The 16,663-nt window shown below is 43.2% G+C and overlaps 2 protein-coding genes across 2 annotated transcripts; both read right to left on the reverse strand.

Moving 5' to 3' along the window:
- Nucleotides 1–30: 30 nt before the first annotated feature.
- LOC115145723 (zinc finger and SCAN domain-containing protein 2-like) lies at nt 31–15,275 on the reverse strand. The gene is made up of 7 exons (XM_065003936.1): nt 14,769–15,275; nt 14,277–14,407; nt 13,938–14,090; nt 8,021–8,173; nt 7,527–7,638; nt 7,207–7,334; nt 31–1,133 (listed from the first exon to the last, which is right to left on the reverse strand). Exons 1-7 carry the CDS (start codon nt 15,049–15,051, stop codon nt 279–281), a joined length of 1,815 nt encoding a protein of 604 aa, XP_064860008.1. The 5' UTR covers nt 15,052–15,275; the 3' UTR covers nt 31–278.
- On the reverse strand, nt 5,991–7,199 carry LOC115145704 (zinc finger protein 271-like). Its single transcript, XM_029687230.2, has one exon. The coding sequence runs from the start codon at nt 7,054–7,056 to the stop codon at nt 6,490–6,492; it is 567 nt and encodes a 188-aa protein (XP_029543090.1). The 5' UTR covers nt 7,057–7,199; the 3' UTR covers nt 5,991–6,489.
- Nucleotides 15,276–16,663: the final 1,388 nt, after the last annotated feature.

A 16,663-nucleotide genomic window follows, 5' to 3' on the forward strand; every position in this document is an offset into this window, starting at 1 on the left:
CCAGACTTTAGAAATAAGTGTTAGCAAGAATAGAGTTGAAAATAATGACTTTATTACGTCTACTAAGTAAGGTAACTATTCAGTTGTGCTTGAACTAGCCTAGGTTTACAGTCTCTCTAAAAACAGATTTACACAAGCCTGTTTCAAATGACAAGTTAACAAAAGGATTAATCAGGGGTATGTGGTCAATTACCCCAAGACACTTCAAATGATAACTATCATATTTTAGCTAAAGAATAGTTCCTGGATATCCCCTGCGTACATCTCAAGCCACACTGCTACAATTTCTCCCCGTTGTGGACACTCCTATGTCTGATAAGGCTAGTCAGGAAAGAGAAGCTCTTGTAACATAGTTTGCACTTGAAGGGCTTGTCCTTGGTGTGAACGGTTTGATGAGTCTTCACATAGTACGCATGAGCGAAGCGTTTTCCACATGTGGGGCAGGCGTACGGCTTGTCGGCGTCAGTCGTAATGCTCGACTTCCCACATTGTGACGCGTTGACACCAGAGGAGGTAGAAGCAGGATCCACCACACTCTGGTGGTTAGTCTTTGAGCTCCCTCCTTGACCTCTAGTCATTGTTTGTGTGTTGTTGGTATTGTGTGCTGTGTTATAGGCTAGGAACCTCTCGTGGTGAACGCCCATCGTCACTCTGCCTGTATTCGTGGGGTAACCATGAGGTAACTGAGGAAGGCTAGACCCAGGTCTCCTATGAACCCAGTCACTAGGCATTAGATGAGACCCTGAAGGAGAAGACAGACTTCCTGTTAGACTACCACCAGGGGGGTCTCCCATCACTCTCTGTAAAGGCTGAAGCCCAGGGTGACCTGCTCTGTTCATCATGGATACTGTGGTGTTTGTATCATAGGAACAGGAGGGTCTCTCTCTATCAGCTCCGTCTCTCTGATGACCATCAGGACTGGGGTGGCTTAGACCACCTGTCCACTGCTTGTGTTCTACGTAGTGGAGTCTCTGTCCCTCGCGGTTGGGTCCTGGTTCTGACTCGGAAAGGAAGAGCAACGGTTCCTGATCCATGGTCCTGATCTGGTGCCAGGGTTTGTGACCAGCCGCTTCGTAGGTCCAGTCTCTCCTGCCAGTAACATCAGATATCAGTAGGTCCTCGTGAACTGGAGACTGTAAACAAAGATGGTTCAGAAGAGCATATAAAAAGATTTATACAAGAAACTCTTTCCTGTCCACACAAACATGGCAAGACACAAAATGTTAACCACAGTCAAGCCCATCTCTAACACTGTGATTTAAGAACCTAACAATATGGAGCTATTGGGAGTTTATTATATAAATAACTCAGCAAAAAAAGAAACGTCCTCTCACGGTCAACTGCGTTTATTGTCGGCAAACTTAACATGTGTAAATATTTGTATGAACATAACAAGATTTAACAGACATAAACTGAACAAGTTCCACAAACATGTGACTAACAGAAATGGAATAATGTGTCCCTGAACAAAGGGGGGTGGGTCAAAATAAAAAGTCAGTATCTGGTCTGGCCACCAGCTGCATCAAGTACTGCAGTGCATCTCCTCATGGACTGCACCAGATTTGCCTGTTCTTGCTGTGAGATGTTACCCCACTCTTCCACCAAGGCACCTGCAAGTTCCCAGACATTTCTGGGGGGGAATGGCCCTAGCCCTCACCCTCCGATCCAAGACAGGTCCCAGACGTGCTCAATGGGATTGAGATCCGGGCTCTTTGCTGGCCATGGCAGAACACTGACATTCCTGTCTTGTAGGAAATCACGCACAGAACGAGCAGTATGGCTGGTGGCATTGTCATGCTGGAGGGTCATGTCAGGATAAGGTCACAGGAAGGGTACCACGAGGGAGGAGGATGTCTTGGATGCCCTGTAACGTACAGCGTTGAGATTGCCTGCAATGGCAACAAGCTCAGTCCGATGATGCTGTGACACACCGCCCCAGACCATGATGGACCCTCCACCTCCAAATCGCTCCCGCTCCAGAGTACAGGCCTCGGTGTAACGCTCATTCCTTCGACGAAAAACGCGAATCCGGCCATCACCCCTGGTGAGACAAAACCACGATTCGTCAGTGAAGAGCACTTTTTGCCAGTCCTGTCAGGTCCAGCTACGGTGGGTTTGTACCCATAGGCGGCGTTGTTGCCGGTGAGGGCTGGTGAGGACCTGCCTTACCTGCCTCAGTCCAGCCTCTCTCAGCCTATTGCAGAAAGTCTGAGCACTGATGGAGGGATTGTGCGTTCCCGGTGTAACTCGGGCAGTTGTTGTTGCCATCCTGTACCTGTCCCGCAGGTGTGATTTTCAGATGTACCGATCCTGTGCAGGTGTTGTTACATGTGGTCTGCGAGGGCGATCAGCTGTCCATCCTGTCTCCCTGTAGCGCTGTCTTAGGCGTCTCACAAAACGGACATTGCAATTTATTACCCAGGCCACATCTGCAGTCCTCATGCCTCTTTGCAGCATGCCTAAGGCACATTCACGTAGATGAGCAGGGACCCTGGGCATCTTTCTTTTTGTGTTTTTCATAGTCAGTAGGAAGGCCTCTTTTAGTGTCCTAAGTTTTCAGAACTGTGACCTTAAATTGCCTATGGTCTGTAAGCTGTTAGTGTCTTAACGACCATTCCACAGGTGCAGGTTCATTAATTGTTTATGGTTCATTGAACAAGCATGGGAAACAGTGTTTAAACCCTTTACAATGAAGATCTGTGAAATTATTTGGATTTTTATGAATTATCTTTGAAAGACAGGGACCTGAAAAGGGACTTTTTTATTTACGCTGAGTAATATACAGAGATAGACAGACATAAGTCCAAACAGTCTGCAAATGATACAAAATAACCAAGTTTGTCAGCAGAGTCAATTTAGTATTTCTTTTAAACAAAATGGCATTAGAATCATTTTTATGATTGCACAAAACGATACATGACAAGTAGAATAACTTCTTACTATGGTAACCTCGCTTTGATCAATTTAATTTGAGAATACTTTGGAAAAGGTTCAACATTACACACAGGTTCATGTCAAATAAACATGAATTAAGGCACTATGATTGTCTAAAACACCTAAAATGGGACAAAATGTGTAAAAATGCTAAAGTGATGAAAAGTGACAGACACCATCACATCTACTCTGCCTCAATATACTCATTCTTTCCTCTGTTCATCCAGTTCCCAGCTACGCCCAACACCAACAGAATGAACTACAAAAAACGAATTAGTACTATATTACACATCACTACCCACTGGGCACAAACTGGTTAATTCAACGTTGTTTCAACATAATTTGTCAAAGTATTGTGACATGGAAGCTACGTGGAAAATACATTGGATTTGAAACAAGTCATGAATGTATAATTGTTTTTATTTTTACCTTTGAAACAAAGTCATCTTCAACGTAATATCCACTATAAGAAAAACATTTAAACAATAGTCTGGGCAGCACCTACTACTAGAGAGTTAATCTATCTACAAGCTCAGCCCTACTTAGCTTGATATTCATCATTGACTATTACTAGTAAAAATTCCCTGTCTTAGTCAGTTACGATCACCACTTTATTTTAAGAATGTGAAATGTCAGAATAATAGAAGAGTGATTTATTTCAGCTTTTATTTCATTCATCACATTTCCAGTGGGTCAGAAATTCCCATACACTCAATTAGTATTCGGTAGCATTGCCTTTAAATGGTTTAACTTGGGTCAAACGTTTTGGGTAGCCTTCCACAAGCTTCCCACAATAAGTTGGGTGAAATTTAGCCCATTCCTCCTGACAGAGCTGGTGTAACTGAGTCAGGTTTGTAGGCCTCCTTGCTCACACACACTCTTTTTCAGTTCTGCCCACAAATTCTCTATAGGATTGAGGTCAGGGCTTTGTGATGGCCACTCTAATACCTTGACTTTGTTGTCCTTAAGCCATTTTGAATCCACTTTGGTAGTATGCTTGGGGTCGTTGTCCATTTGGAAGACCTATTTGCGACCAAGCTTTAACTTCCTGACTGAGGTCTTGATGTTACTTCAATATATCCACATAATTTTCCTGCCTCATCATGCCATCTATTTTGTGAAGTGCACCAGTCCCTCCTGCAGCAAAGCAGCCCCACAGCATGATTCTGCCACCCCCATGCTTCACAGTTGGGATGGTGTTCTTCGGCCTGCAAGCCTCCCCCTTTTTCCTCCAAACATAACGATGGTCATTATGGCCAAACAGTTCTATTTTTTTGACCAGAGGACATTTCTCCAAAAAGTACGATCTTTCTCCCCATGTGCAGTTGCAAACCGTAGTCTGTCTTTTTTATGGCGGTTTTGGAGCAGTGGCTTCTTTTTTGTTGAGTGGCCTTTCAGGTTATGTCGATATAGGACTTGTTTTACTGTGGATAAAGATACTTTTGTACCCGTTTCCTCCAGCATCTTCACAAGGTCCTATGCTGTTGTTCTGGGATTGATTTGCACTTTTCGCACCAAAGTAAGTTCATCTCTAGGAGACAGAACACGTCTACTTCCTGAGCGGTATGATGGCTGCTTGGTCCCATGGTATTTATACTTGCGTACTATTGTTTATACAGATGAATGTTGTACCTTCAGGCGTTTGGAAATTGCTCCCAAGGATGAACCAGACTTTTTTTTCTGAGGTATTTGACTTTCTTCTTTTTGCCACAACTTTGGAAGTATGCTTGGGGTCATTGTCCATTTGGAAGACCCATTTGCCTCCCAAGCTTTAACCTCCTGACTGATGTCTTGAGATGTTGCTTCAATATATCCACATAATGTTCCTGCCTCATGATGCCATCTATTTTGTGAAGTGCACCAATCCCTCCTGCAGCAAAGCACCCCCACAATATGATGGTGCCACCGCCGTGCTTCACGGTTGGGATGGTGTTCCTCGGCTTGCAAGCCTCCCCTTTAACCTCCAAACATAACGATGGTCATTATGACCAAACAGTTGTATTTCATCAGACCAGAGGACATTTCTCCAAAAATTACGATCTTTATCCCCATGTGCAGTTGCAAACCGTAGTCTGGCTTTTTTATGGTAATTTTGGAGCAGTGGCTTCTTCCTTGCTGATCTCCCAAGGATGACTTGTGGAGGTCTCCCCAAAAAATTCTGAGGTCTTGGCTGATTTCTTTTGATTTTCCCATGATGTCAAGCAAAGAGGCACTGAGTTTGAAGGTAGGCCTTGAAATACATCCACAGGTACACCTCCAATTGATGATGTCAATTAGCCTATCAGAAGCTTCTAAAGCCATGACATTTTCTGGAATTTTCCAAGCTGTTTAAAGGCACAGTCAACTTAGTGTATGTAAACTTCTGACCCACTGGAATTGTGATATAATTCATTGTAAGTGAAATAATCTGTCTGTAAACAATTGTTGGAAAAATTACTTCATCATGCACAAAGTAGATGTCCTATCCGACTTGCCAAAACTATAGTTTGTTAACAAGAAATTTGTGGAGTGGTTGAAAAACAAAGTTTAATGACTCCAACCTAAGTGTATGTAAACTACCAACTTCAACTGTATGTATATGTTGACAAATGTTTTATGAAAGAAATAAGGCATGAGAACCTGGGAATTATTGTGCGATAACTCCCTCCTAAGGGCTGTTTCCACAGCCCTTGGCTTCACCTTGGGCATAAGAACAGCCCTTAGTTGAGAATTATCACGCGATAATTCCCGGGCTCTCATGCCTTATTGCTGAAACAACATCTAGGTTGCTAAGAGAGATATCCGAATAGTCAGCACCAATTTCAAGTTAAGATAGTTGTTTTATGAGTTCGCCAGTGTCTCAAGTATGATGGCAATTGCACCACTATAGTGCACCACTACAGGACAGCCAGCCTATAGTGGCCGCTAGATCTGCACTATTGTCTAGGATTGATGTGCATTCCCGGTAATACACTCGTTTCCCCTGTGGACCGGCTCGTACATAAAGCATCCCCCATTCAGGCTGCAAAGGCATAATTTTCCTCCTTATTAACTAGCTTTAAATGGTGAGCTGCGTGGGGGGGGGGGTATGTGTACTGACTCAATAATACAACATTTTCCACCACTTATCAGACACCTTAGGATGTTACACACTTGGCTGAATGCGGTGTACAACATCTTAAGTTGTCCAAAAATAGTGGTAATTTGGTAGTGCTATTAGATCAATCACAGTCATAACACATTAAGTTGTATATAAATAACAATATCTGACATTGTATTCCTATGGTTGAAAGCTCTGTGATAACACAAAAAGTGACAACTAAAACCAAAAAAATCTGACAGATTTTTCCATTGGAATTTGGTTTCAATTTTTGATGGTTGAAATCTGTGATAACACATTGGGAATTCAACAACCTATTAGCTGTCATTTTGAGTAGGTGAAAATAGATAAAATGACGTGGTGTACCCAGTGGGTATACACTATTCATGGGTCATGTGCATTTTCTGCTGGTGTATCCTGAGGTTGCTCCTCTCTGAGAACCTTTTTCCGCAGTGCGTGCAGTTGAACGGACTCTCTCAAGTGTGGACCTTCAGGTGCATCTTGAGATCGTGCTGGCGTGAGAACCTCTTCTCACACTGGGGACAACTGTAGGGTTTCTCCCCTGTGTGGACTCTCTGGTGCCTCTTCAGGTTGGACGAATGGGAGAAACTAGCCCGGCAAAGGTGGCAGCCAAAAGGTTTCTCCCCTGTGTGCATCCTCTGGTGGATCTCCACCTGTTTGGGGAAACTGAAGGCTTTCCCACAGAATGAACATGGGAAGCGCTTCTCTTTACTACTGGATCTGCTCATAGCGTTACTACTACTGTCATTTGTCATTGGGCTTGTGTAGCCATTTAGTGTTGAGGAACTGGCATTGTCTGAGGTTTGGTTTAACATTATGAGAGTGTGAGGAGGATGAAGGCCAGGGAGCATCTGTGTTGTTGCAGGGTCCATGTTCCAGTTGATAGATCCTATAGAAGGCAGGCTGAAGACAGCATCTGTTAGGGGGTTAACCTGAGGTGCCATCAGTCTCTCTGAATCACAACTATAGGAGCAGGACGGAGCATCGCTAGCCGAGTCTGTGTCTGTTCTCTCTCGCCACATACCAAATCTACACCTCGCCCTGGTCTCAGCCAGTCTGCTGTCATGGAGACTAAGTTTGGTTGTTGTTTTGTGTTCGACTGTCTGTTTCTGGTTGTGCTTAACAGTGTTGTTCCCTAGCCCAGAGTTGAGGACGCTGTCCCATCCACTGACCTCCACTCTGTTGCCTCTAGTCCTGTCCTGCTCAGTGACATTGTCCCCTGGGCCCTTGGCTGCACCAGTCTGTTTCTGGGAATCCAAGATGGCCGCCCAGTCTCCTCTGTTAACCTCCAGCCAACCACCTGCAGGAAGAGGTTCGACTTTACGAACATGGCAGAGAACTCTACATATGGAGTTTTCTTTTGAGTCAAGTTCATACGTTATAGTTATATTGATTTGATTTAATGAATGAAGAAAAATAAAAAAGCCAGGCGCATCACTATTCCTATTGAACATCTATTACTGTATGGTGGCTATATGTATTTCTCCCTTACCTTGCTCCCCCATCTTTAGTCCACTCAGCAGATCAATGCTCTCTGGTCCGTCTTCTATTGTCTCCTCTTTGACTAGTAGCAGATCAGGCTTCCCATCCTCCATGTCTACTGACTGTAAGAGATACAGAGTGAGAGGATGTTGGATCAAGAAATCTGATATGAGCATCCTGCTATGGAGCATCTTCTGATTGGATAATGAGGGATTGCTATGAGTACTATACAAACATGTTAGTTGATTTGATTACTTGTCACTCTTTAATGGTTTGATAATTCAAAGGCATGGTCCCACACTTAAGACAACATGTATGAAGACCTCGGCCCGTATCCACAAAGAGTCTCAGAGTAGGAGTGCTGATATAGGATCTTTCCATATAATCCTATTCATTATGATCTAAAAGGCTAAACTGATCCTAGATCAGCACTCCTACTCTGAGAGGCTTTGTGGATACGGGCCCTGACCTAATACCATTCAGACAGTAGTTTAGTGGGCTCACCTCAGTGAGACTGTGTGTGGTCCTGTGCTGCTCAGCTGGTTCCTCTGTGGGTTCAGGAGGAGGTGTAGTCTGGTTGTCCTCCATGACCATGTTCCCCAGAACCTCCTCACACCCCTCCTCCTTCACCAGCAGCACCTCTGGACCCTCCTCCTCCTGGAAGAGTTGTAATACAGATTACACAGACATACACTCCCTCAGGTACACACACACAGATAAACACACTTTAATGATGGATGAGCCATACGTGTGAACATTAGAAACTAACATTAAATTCAAACAGTTGCTCTGTCACAAAATGTGCATCAGCCAGTTAAAATGGTCAATTTACTTGCACGTGATAGAACGCTGCATTGTAGCTGGTCCCATCAGATAACCTGGTACACGTTAGCCCTATGCTAACCTCACCAAATGACTGATTATTTCCTGGAACAAAATTCCACATCAGCCTATCAAAGATCTTAGACTTTATATCCACCAACAAATTGTATTTCTTAAAATAGGTCAACCCTGGCCACCAGAGGGATATTTTAAATCTACAAATTCAAGGTTGCCTTTTGTTTTGTTGGTCTGTAACAACATATGCCAATCTTGCATTGATGCATCCTTGACAAGGCTACTAGCTGTTAGTAGTAATGTTAGACAATGTTCAGTAATAAAGATGTAGGTTGTACAACATGTAAGTTAATATTCATTCATCGTTTTAAAAAAGGTTGAAGATGCTCGTGGTCTTGCCAAATAGTTGTAATTTACCCTTACTTCCATCACTAATTGGTGGTGTAATCCACTAAAACAGTAAGCCCAGAGACGGCAAGGTACGATGGCTGAGAGTTCGAATCCCCCTCGGGGCAAGGATTGCATTTACGGAAAAAGCACGCCACTGTGGGCCCTCGACTCAAATAACGCATATGTGAAGAAGTAGATTATAAAAATGCATCTAAAACATTGTAAATGTAAGCCTACAATTCTATGTAATATAGCCTATAGTAGCAACAATGATTTATGTAGCAGTGCCAGTAGCCTGTGTGTCGGTCAGCAACAGGAAGAAGAACCTACTCATAAAATGTATTGGTAATCTTCATTTACAGGGTTTCGCCTGCACTTCCTCTTCACACAATTAGTGTAAGCATAATATCTAGCTTCTTACTTTCAGTTGTCTCTATGACTATGAACACACCCTGAAAGCAGTGAATGGTCTTGTGTTACCACCTTATTAATAGGCCTACAGCGTGCAGTAGGATGCGTTGATCAGTTGATTGACAGGTGTATTGTAGAACAGGGCCGGTCCAAGGCATAAACGGCCTGAACCCCATGGCAAAATGTGTAGAATTACAGCAACTTCAAAACTGAAATTCTCTCTGCCGTCAAAGGACACAAAATGTTTTGCCGTGGGGTGGTGGGCTCCCCAACCAAATCCCCCAAAAGCTAGGACCTGCCCTGCTTTAGAAGATAAACTTTCCTCTAGTGTGGATGCTCGCCAACGTGGGTTTGAGTCCGGACTCGTGCTCAACTTTAAAAAAAGAACTAACACGGTTACTGCAATACTGCCATCTGTAGGATAATATTGAGTGTTTGACTTTAAGGTCGCTCTTATGCTAGTGTTTGTTCACCTCAATCTACGTCAACATTTATAATTGGCTGATGCAGAACTTGTTCCAGCAAATAATTACGGTCATCTGGTGAGGTTCGCATCGGACTAACATGTGGAAGGTTATCTGATGGGACCAACTACAATTTGTCTCCCGAGTTGCGCAGTGGTCTAAGGCACTGCATCTCAGTGCTAGAGGCGTCACTACAGGCCCGACCCCGGTATCACAACCGGCAGTGATCGGGAGTCCCATAGAGCAGGTTAGGGGAGGGTTTGGCCGGGGTAGACAGTCATTGTAAAATAAGAATTTGTTCTTAACGGACTTGCCCAGTTAAATAAATAAACAATAACCTACTCTCACGTGCAAGTAAATCAATTAGTTTAATTGGCTAACACACAGAAACAGAGTAACTGTTTACATTTAAACGGTTTCTAATGTTCACAAGTATGGCTCTGGAGTGTTTACCCATCCCCACTATGTTTGAGTCCTATACTGTAGTTTCAGAAGGATTTGATGGTTTTTAAACCCATCATGGTGGACATAAATATGTTGTGGGTAAATATGCAGTGGGGCAAAAAAGTATTTAGTCAGCCACCAATTGTGCAAGTTCTCCCACTTAAAAAGATGAGGCCTGTAATTGTCATCATAGGTACACTTCAACTATGACAGACAAAATGAGAATTTTTTTCACATTGTAGGATTTTTTATGAATTAGCAAATTATGGTGGAAAATAAGTATTTGGTCAATAACAAAAGTTTCTCAATACTTTGTTATATACCCTTTGTTGGCAATGACAGAGGTCAAACGTTTTCTGTAAGTCTTCACACGGTTTTCACACACTGTTGCTGGTATTTTGGCCCATTCCTCCATGCAGATCTCCTCTAGAGCTGTGATGTTTTGGGGCTGTTGCTGGGCAACACTGACTTTCAACTCCCTCCAAAGATTTTCTATGGGGTTGAGATCTGGAGACTGGCTAGACCACTCCAGGACCTTGAAATGCTTCTTACGAAGCCACTCCTTCGTTGCCAGGCGGTGTGTTTGGGATAATTGTCATGCTGAAAGACCCAGCCACGTTTCATCTTCAATGCCCTTACTGATGGAAGGAGGTTTTCACTCAAAATCTCACGATACATGGCCCCATTCATTCTTCCCTTTACACGGATCATTCATCCTGGTCCCTTTGCAGGAAAACAGCCCCAAAGCATGATGTTTCCACCCCCATGCTTCACAGTAGGTATAGTGTTCTTTGGATGCAACTCAGAATTATTTGTTCTCCAAACACGACGAGTTGAGTTTTTACCAAAAAGTTATATTTTGGTTTCATCTGACCATATGACATTCTCCCAATCTTCTTCTGGATCATCCAAATGCTCTCTAGCAAACTTCAGATGGGCCTGGACATGTACTGGCTTAAGCAGGGGGACACGTCTGGCACTGCAGGATTTGAGTTCCTGGTGGTGTAGTGTGTTACTGATGGTAGGCTTTGTTACTTTGGTCCCAGCTCTCTGCAGGTCATTCACTAGGTCCCCCAGTGTGGTTCTGGGATTTCTGCTCACCGTTCTTGTGATCATTTTGACCCCACGGGTTGCGATCTTGCGTGGAGCCCTAGATCGAGGGAGATTATCAGTGGTCTTGTATGTCTTCCATTTCCTAATAATTGCTCCCACAGTTGATTTCTTCAAACCAAGCTGCTTACCTATTGCAGATTCAGTCTTCCCAGCCTGGTGCAGGTCTACAATTTTGTTTCTAGTGTCCTTTGACAGCTCTATGGTCTTGGCCATAGTGGAGTTTGGAGTGTGACTGTTTGAGGTTGTGGACATGTGTCTTTTATACTGATAACAAGTTCAAACAGGTGTCATTAATCCAGGTAATGAGTGGAGGACAGAGGAGCCTCTTAAAGAAGTAGTTACAGGTTTGTGAGAGCCAGAAATCTTGCTTGTTTGTAGGTGACCCAATACTTATTTTCCACCATAATTTGCAAATAAATTCATTTTAAAAAAATGTGATTTTCTTTATTTTTCTTTTCATTTTGTCTGTCATAGTTGAAGTGTACCTATGATGAAAATTACAGGCCTCATCTTTTTAAGTGGGAGAACTTGCACAATTGGTGGCTGACTAAATACTTTTTTGCCCCACTGTAAGTCAGTTATCATAAGTCAAGTCAGACAAACCCTGACTAAACTATTTTGACATGTACAGTAGGTGTTTGTTAGTGCCTGGGTTTGTGTAGGTATATTTAGTGTACATTAGTTATAAAGTGCTCTTGGGTGTATGTAGAATAGGGTGAGATCAGATGTGATATATACTAAAGAGAGTCTCAATAAAAGTCATAGTCAGTGTTTATTAAATATTAACAATTGTTAAATACACCATATGAAAATCACACATACACACGTATCTCTGAGTACCTGGCAGACATCTCAGCTTGGATGTCTGCCCACCACCTCAAGCTCAACCTTGACAAGATGTAACAGCTCTTCCTCCCAGGGAACAACATCCGTAGAGTACGACCCTTACTCACACAAGAAGCGGAGCAGGCCTTAATCCACGCAGTTGTCATTTCCCGTCTAGACTTCTGAAGCGCTCTGTTGGATGGGCTCCCCTCCTGTGCCATCAAACCCCTGAAACTTATCTAGAACGCTGCAGTCCGCCAAGTTCTCCCATGTCTCCCCGCTCCTCGGCACACTCCACTGGCTTCCAGTCAAAGTTCGTATCCACTACAAGACCATGATGGTTGCCTACAGAGCAGCAAAGTGAACTGCCCCTCCCTACCTTCAGGCTATGCTCAAATCCTACACCCCAAACGAAGCACTCCATTCTGCCACCTCTGGTCTCTTCAACGTCCCACCCTTACAAGTGGTCAGCTCTTGCTCAGACCAGTCAAAGCTCTTCTCTGTCCTGACACCCCAATGATGGAACCAGCTTCACCCTGAAGCTAGAACAGCAGAGTCCCTTCCAAAAAGGAATGAGTCTTCCTACTAGCACTGACTTTGCTGGTAAGTACTTTAAGGAAATGTACTTGCTACGACTGTGTTACGTGGTTGTGTAGCCCAGCTTCTTAAAATGAATGCATTAACTGTAATTCACTGTGGATAAGAGTGCCTGCTAAATGACTAAAATGTACATTTAAAATATGTCTCAATCTGTATGAACATCATATAGCCTACACAGTACAAACACAATATGTAACAGACTTTTTAGGCTTATAATATGCCTTATATATCACAATGTCTGGATGCAATATTCTACCCAGGAATATTCAACACTGAAATATGTTCATCTCACTATTCTAAATGCACCAGTGGATATTTTCTGCTGACAATGAAAATTAATATTTGTCTATAATGCAGGATTTGATCTAAACGCCAGAAGCTATGGAGTGGAATGGTTACTTTCTATGTTATAGAGTGGAATGTTTTTTCTGCCTGTGTATCCTGAGGTATCTCCTCTCTGAGAACCTCTTCCTGCAGCGCAAACAGGCAAACAGCCTTTTTCCTGTGTGGACCTTCAGATGCATCTTTAGCTTGTTCTAGTGGGTGAACCTCATCTGACACTTGGTAGAGCTGAAGGGTTTCTCCCCTGTGTGGACCCTCTGGTGGGTCTTTACGTTCTGGAGGCAGCTGAAGCCTTTGTTACAGAACATGCAGAGGAACCGCCTACTACTGCCTGATGTTGCTCCCCCTCCCTGAGCCTGGGCTCTAACCCTGTTGTTTGAGTTCAATAGCTCATCAAAAAGGACATGGCGGCCATGTGAATTGGAAGGCCCCATCAACGTGGACACTGGGTCTCAATCCCTGAGTGTGTGTAAAGGGGAGTGGGTCGCGACATTTGGATTTGTCTCTAAACTTTCCCTGTACTCTAAGAAATCACTGCCTTGTGAGTGTCCTTCTCCTAAGTGAGTCTCATCCACATTCCATGTGGGAGGAGCATCACCCTCCACTTTCAGTCACTTCATCAATGACTATAACCTCTTATCTAGGCACCCTTCATAGTACACACTACTACTGTAGCGGTTCCAGTCTCCTCTAGACAGATTAGTCTGTGTCTCTAAACCCAAGGATATGTTGCCAGAGTCCATCTCTGTAGTGTAAGAACAAGACAGATCACTGCCAGCCTCTAACACGTCACCTGAGTCTCGATGGGAATGAACAGTCCTCGGGCTCGGGTTACCGTAAAGTAAATAATCTGAGCTGAGAACAGGACAGCCCAGTCGCCCCAGCCCCTCTGGGTCTGACCTATGGTCAGATCCTGTGTGTAAAAGTCTTTGTGTTACAATTAAAGCCTATGTGTCCGTCTCTGATTTGAGGACGGCGTTCGGCGTTCCACTGACCTCCGTGATGCTGCGTCGGGTCCTGGGCGCGGTGGCGGTGAGGTCCTCCGTGGCTACATGGGACGCTCCAGTCTGGATGTCTCTGCTATGCCGTGGGTCCTCCTCTCCTTCAGACCTCTCCAGCTTGACCCCAGTGACTGCAGCCTCTGCAGACTGACACAAGGAGAGGTTATTATTACCAGTAAATTTGTTTAATTGGATAACAATATCTAAGTTTCACAAGTTCCCATATGTTAGATATAAGAATGTACATGTAAGCAAATTAATAGCCGAGGGGAGCCTTTCTGAAATAAACAGCCACATTTGATGTACTGTAATTTCTTACACTGTGACACTAACCTCTATCACAATAACATGCTGGGTTGAGGTTCCACTCCCCTCATCAACAGTGATTGGTTGGTCATCTCTAAACGTGTTATGTCCTGCTGGCTTCGCAAAGCTCCTGTGGCCTCGAGTGAGATGTCCTTCGCCTTAAAGTGTGATTGGGGGAAATGAGTGGTTAAATTAGGTACTGTCAATGCTCAATTGTACACTATTGGAACTGTCTAGGATGGAAGGTGACACTTCTTGTAACTTCTATAACTATTGATTGTTCCATGCATATTATTTTAATTGGGTTTGACAACACGACATTCAGTAAATTAAGAATCTGGTTACAATATTATATAGAATATGATATTTTGTAAAAAAAAAAACATGGCTAGGTAAACAGGGTAAATATTGCATACTATCCAAACACTGAACAAAATCCAATTCTGGGTCACACATCTGAACACATGCGCAGAGAGGAACGGGGCGACAGCCTCGGCCTTGTGCAACATCAAAATGTACCTCTTGCCAATCCTCTATATCGGTCGAGGAGTTTCACACTACTGGGACGACTGGCGAGGACGCGCTCCCGCGCTGTCTTCTCTGCGCGCTCCCGTGCCATCTTCAATTCCAGCAGCTGTAGTTTCCTCCGCAATCCCCTGTTTTCTTTATGGCTTTGAGTTATTTCCAAACGAACCACTGCATAGTCGTCGTCCACGATTTTACAGATCTCTGCTACAGCTGCATTCGCTAGCACCTCCATGATGGAGGCTATTTGAGTGTGAAAAACCATACAGTTAGCCATTGTTAGCTAACGTTAGCAGCTAGCTAGCTAGAAAACATATCGTCCTGTCGACAACGCGAATTAAAGACTACCAGGTGTAAATAATTGATGCTGTGCAGTCGAGGGATTCATATTGAGTTCAAGGGTGTTAATAAACGTCTAAATAACAACAAAAACGCTAAATGTAAGATTGTTATTGGGTCAATTTTAACTTCCGTTTATACTGACGAATTCGTTTTTTATTCTTCCTCTCTGGTTTAATGGCTTTCGCAACAATTTGAAGTGCATGCCGCCACCTACTGTATGGGTGGATAAGTCAAACGACAAAAAAAAATAAACTTACATTTACATTTCGAATTCAACCTGCTTTTCTGTTCAAATCAAACATTCTAATCAGGTCCCTAGACAGGCTCAGAAAAGAGCCTGGGAGGTCGTGCCATCTCCCAACGACAGTATCCTTGCCCGTGCTTCTGCCATGAAATATTGATGCCCCTAATACTTTTCAGCCACAGACAATGATTTATTGGACACTTGAACAATACATGTGTCAATAAGTGTTACAAAATCCACCTACACAATGACTGTATCCAGATCTCTTGACTGACGAGGAACATTTACTGTTGTAAATGTTGTGCATCCACTGGCCCATTAGTCTCTCTCCCCAGCTCCACATAGAAGATCTGCTGGACAGCCCTGATCATTGACACCTCAACCTCTTTCACCCTAACAGGGCACTCATGGAAGTCGGGAATATGATGCCCACCGCAGTTGCAACATTTTACATTCAGACTCTTCAATAACATACCATCCCGTCTGCAAACACTTGAAACGCGCGTTTCCACGAACGCTCTCATGGCGTAGCTTTTATTTATCCGAGAGGAATAAACTCCCAGGTGAAGTTAGTTTCTGATGAACAGTGGTGTAAAGTACTTAAGTCATTTTTGGGGGTGTCTGTACTTTACTATTTATATTTGACTACTTTTACTAACTTACATTACAAAAACAAAAAAAATACGTTTTACTCCATAGATTTTCCGTGACAGTCAAAGTACTCGTTGCATTTTGAATCGCTAGCATGACAGGAAATTGCTCAATTCTGGCCGGCTGTCTAAACGCATGTTTAGTTTGTAAATTAATGTTGGAGTGCCCCTGGTTATCCGTAAATACATTTTAAAAAACACAAAAATGGTGCCATCTGGTTTGTTTAATAAATGGAATTTTAAATTATTTATACGTTCACTTTCAATACTTATGTATATGTTAGCCATTACATTTACTTTTGATACTTAAGTATATTTAAAAACCAATTTCTTTGGATTTTACTGGGTGACTTTTACTTGAGTAATTTTCTATCAAGTTATCTTTACTTTTACTGAAATATGACAATTGCATATATTTTCCACCAGTGTTGATGAACTTAAGGCGTGGAGCCGAGACCAGGCTTTGTGGAATCTAGCTCCGACTACATCGATTCGCCCAAGGTCAATACTTTCAACAAAAACAACATATATTAAAACGCCCACATTGTACGAGTCCACGGTAGTTCTGACTTTTATTTGTTTGCTGAAATCCTTACTTTTTCAGTAAATGCTAATCAAATACACCCACTGACTGTTTGCTTATTGCTGTTGCT

The sequence above is a fragment of the Oncorhynchus nerka genome, linkage group LG18, assembly GCF_034236695.1.
Source record: "Oncorhynchus nerka isolate Pitt River linkage group LG18, Oner_Uvic_2.0, whole genome shotgun sequence".
NCBI lineage: Eukaryota > Metazoa > Chordata > Actinopteri > Salmoniformes > Salmonidae > Oncorhynchus > Oncorhynchus nerka.

Excerpts from the sequence above, each read along its gene's own strand:
- LOC115145723 (XM_065003936.1), bottom strand. The coding sequence starts at position 15,051 with ATGGCTAACTGTATGGTTTTTCACACTCAAATAGCCTCCATCATGGAG. Across the intron at positions 14,408-14,768 it reads ATATAGAGGATTGGCAAGAG|GCGAAGGACATCTCACTCGA; the intron begins GTACATTTTGAT and ends TCACACTTTAAG. Across the intron at positions 1,134-7,206 it reads CTAGAGGCAACAGAGTGGAG|TCTCCAGTTCACGAGGACCT; the intron begins GTCAGTGGATGG and ends CTTTGTTTACAG.
- LOC115145704 (XM_029687230.2), bottom strand. The coding sequence starts at position 7,056 with ATGTGGCGAGAGAGAACAGACACAGACTCGGCTAGCGATGCTCCGTCC.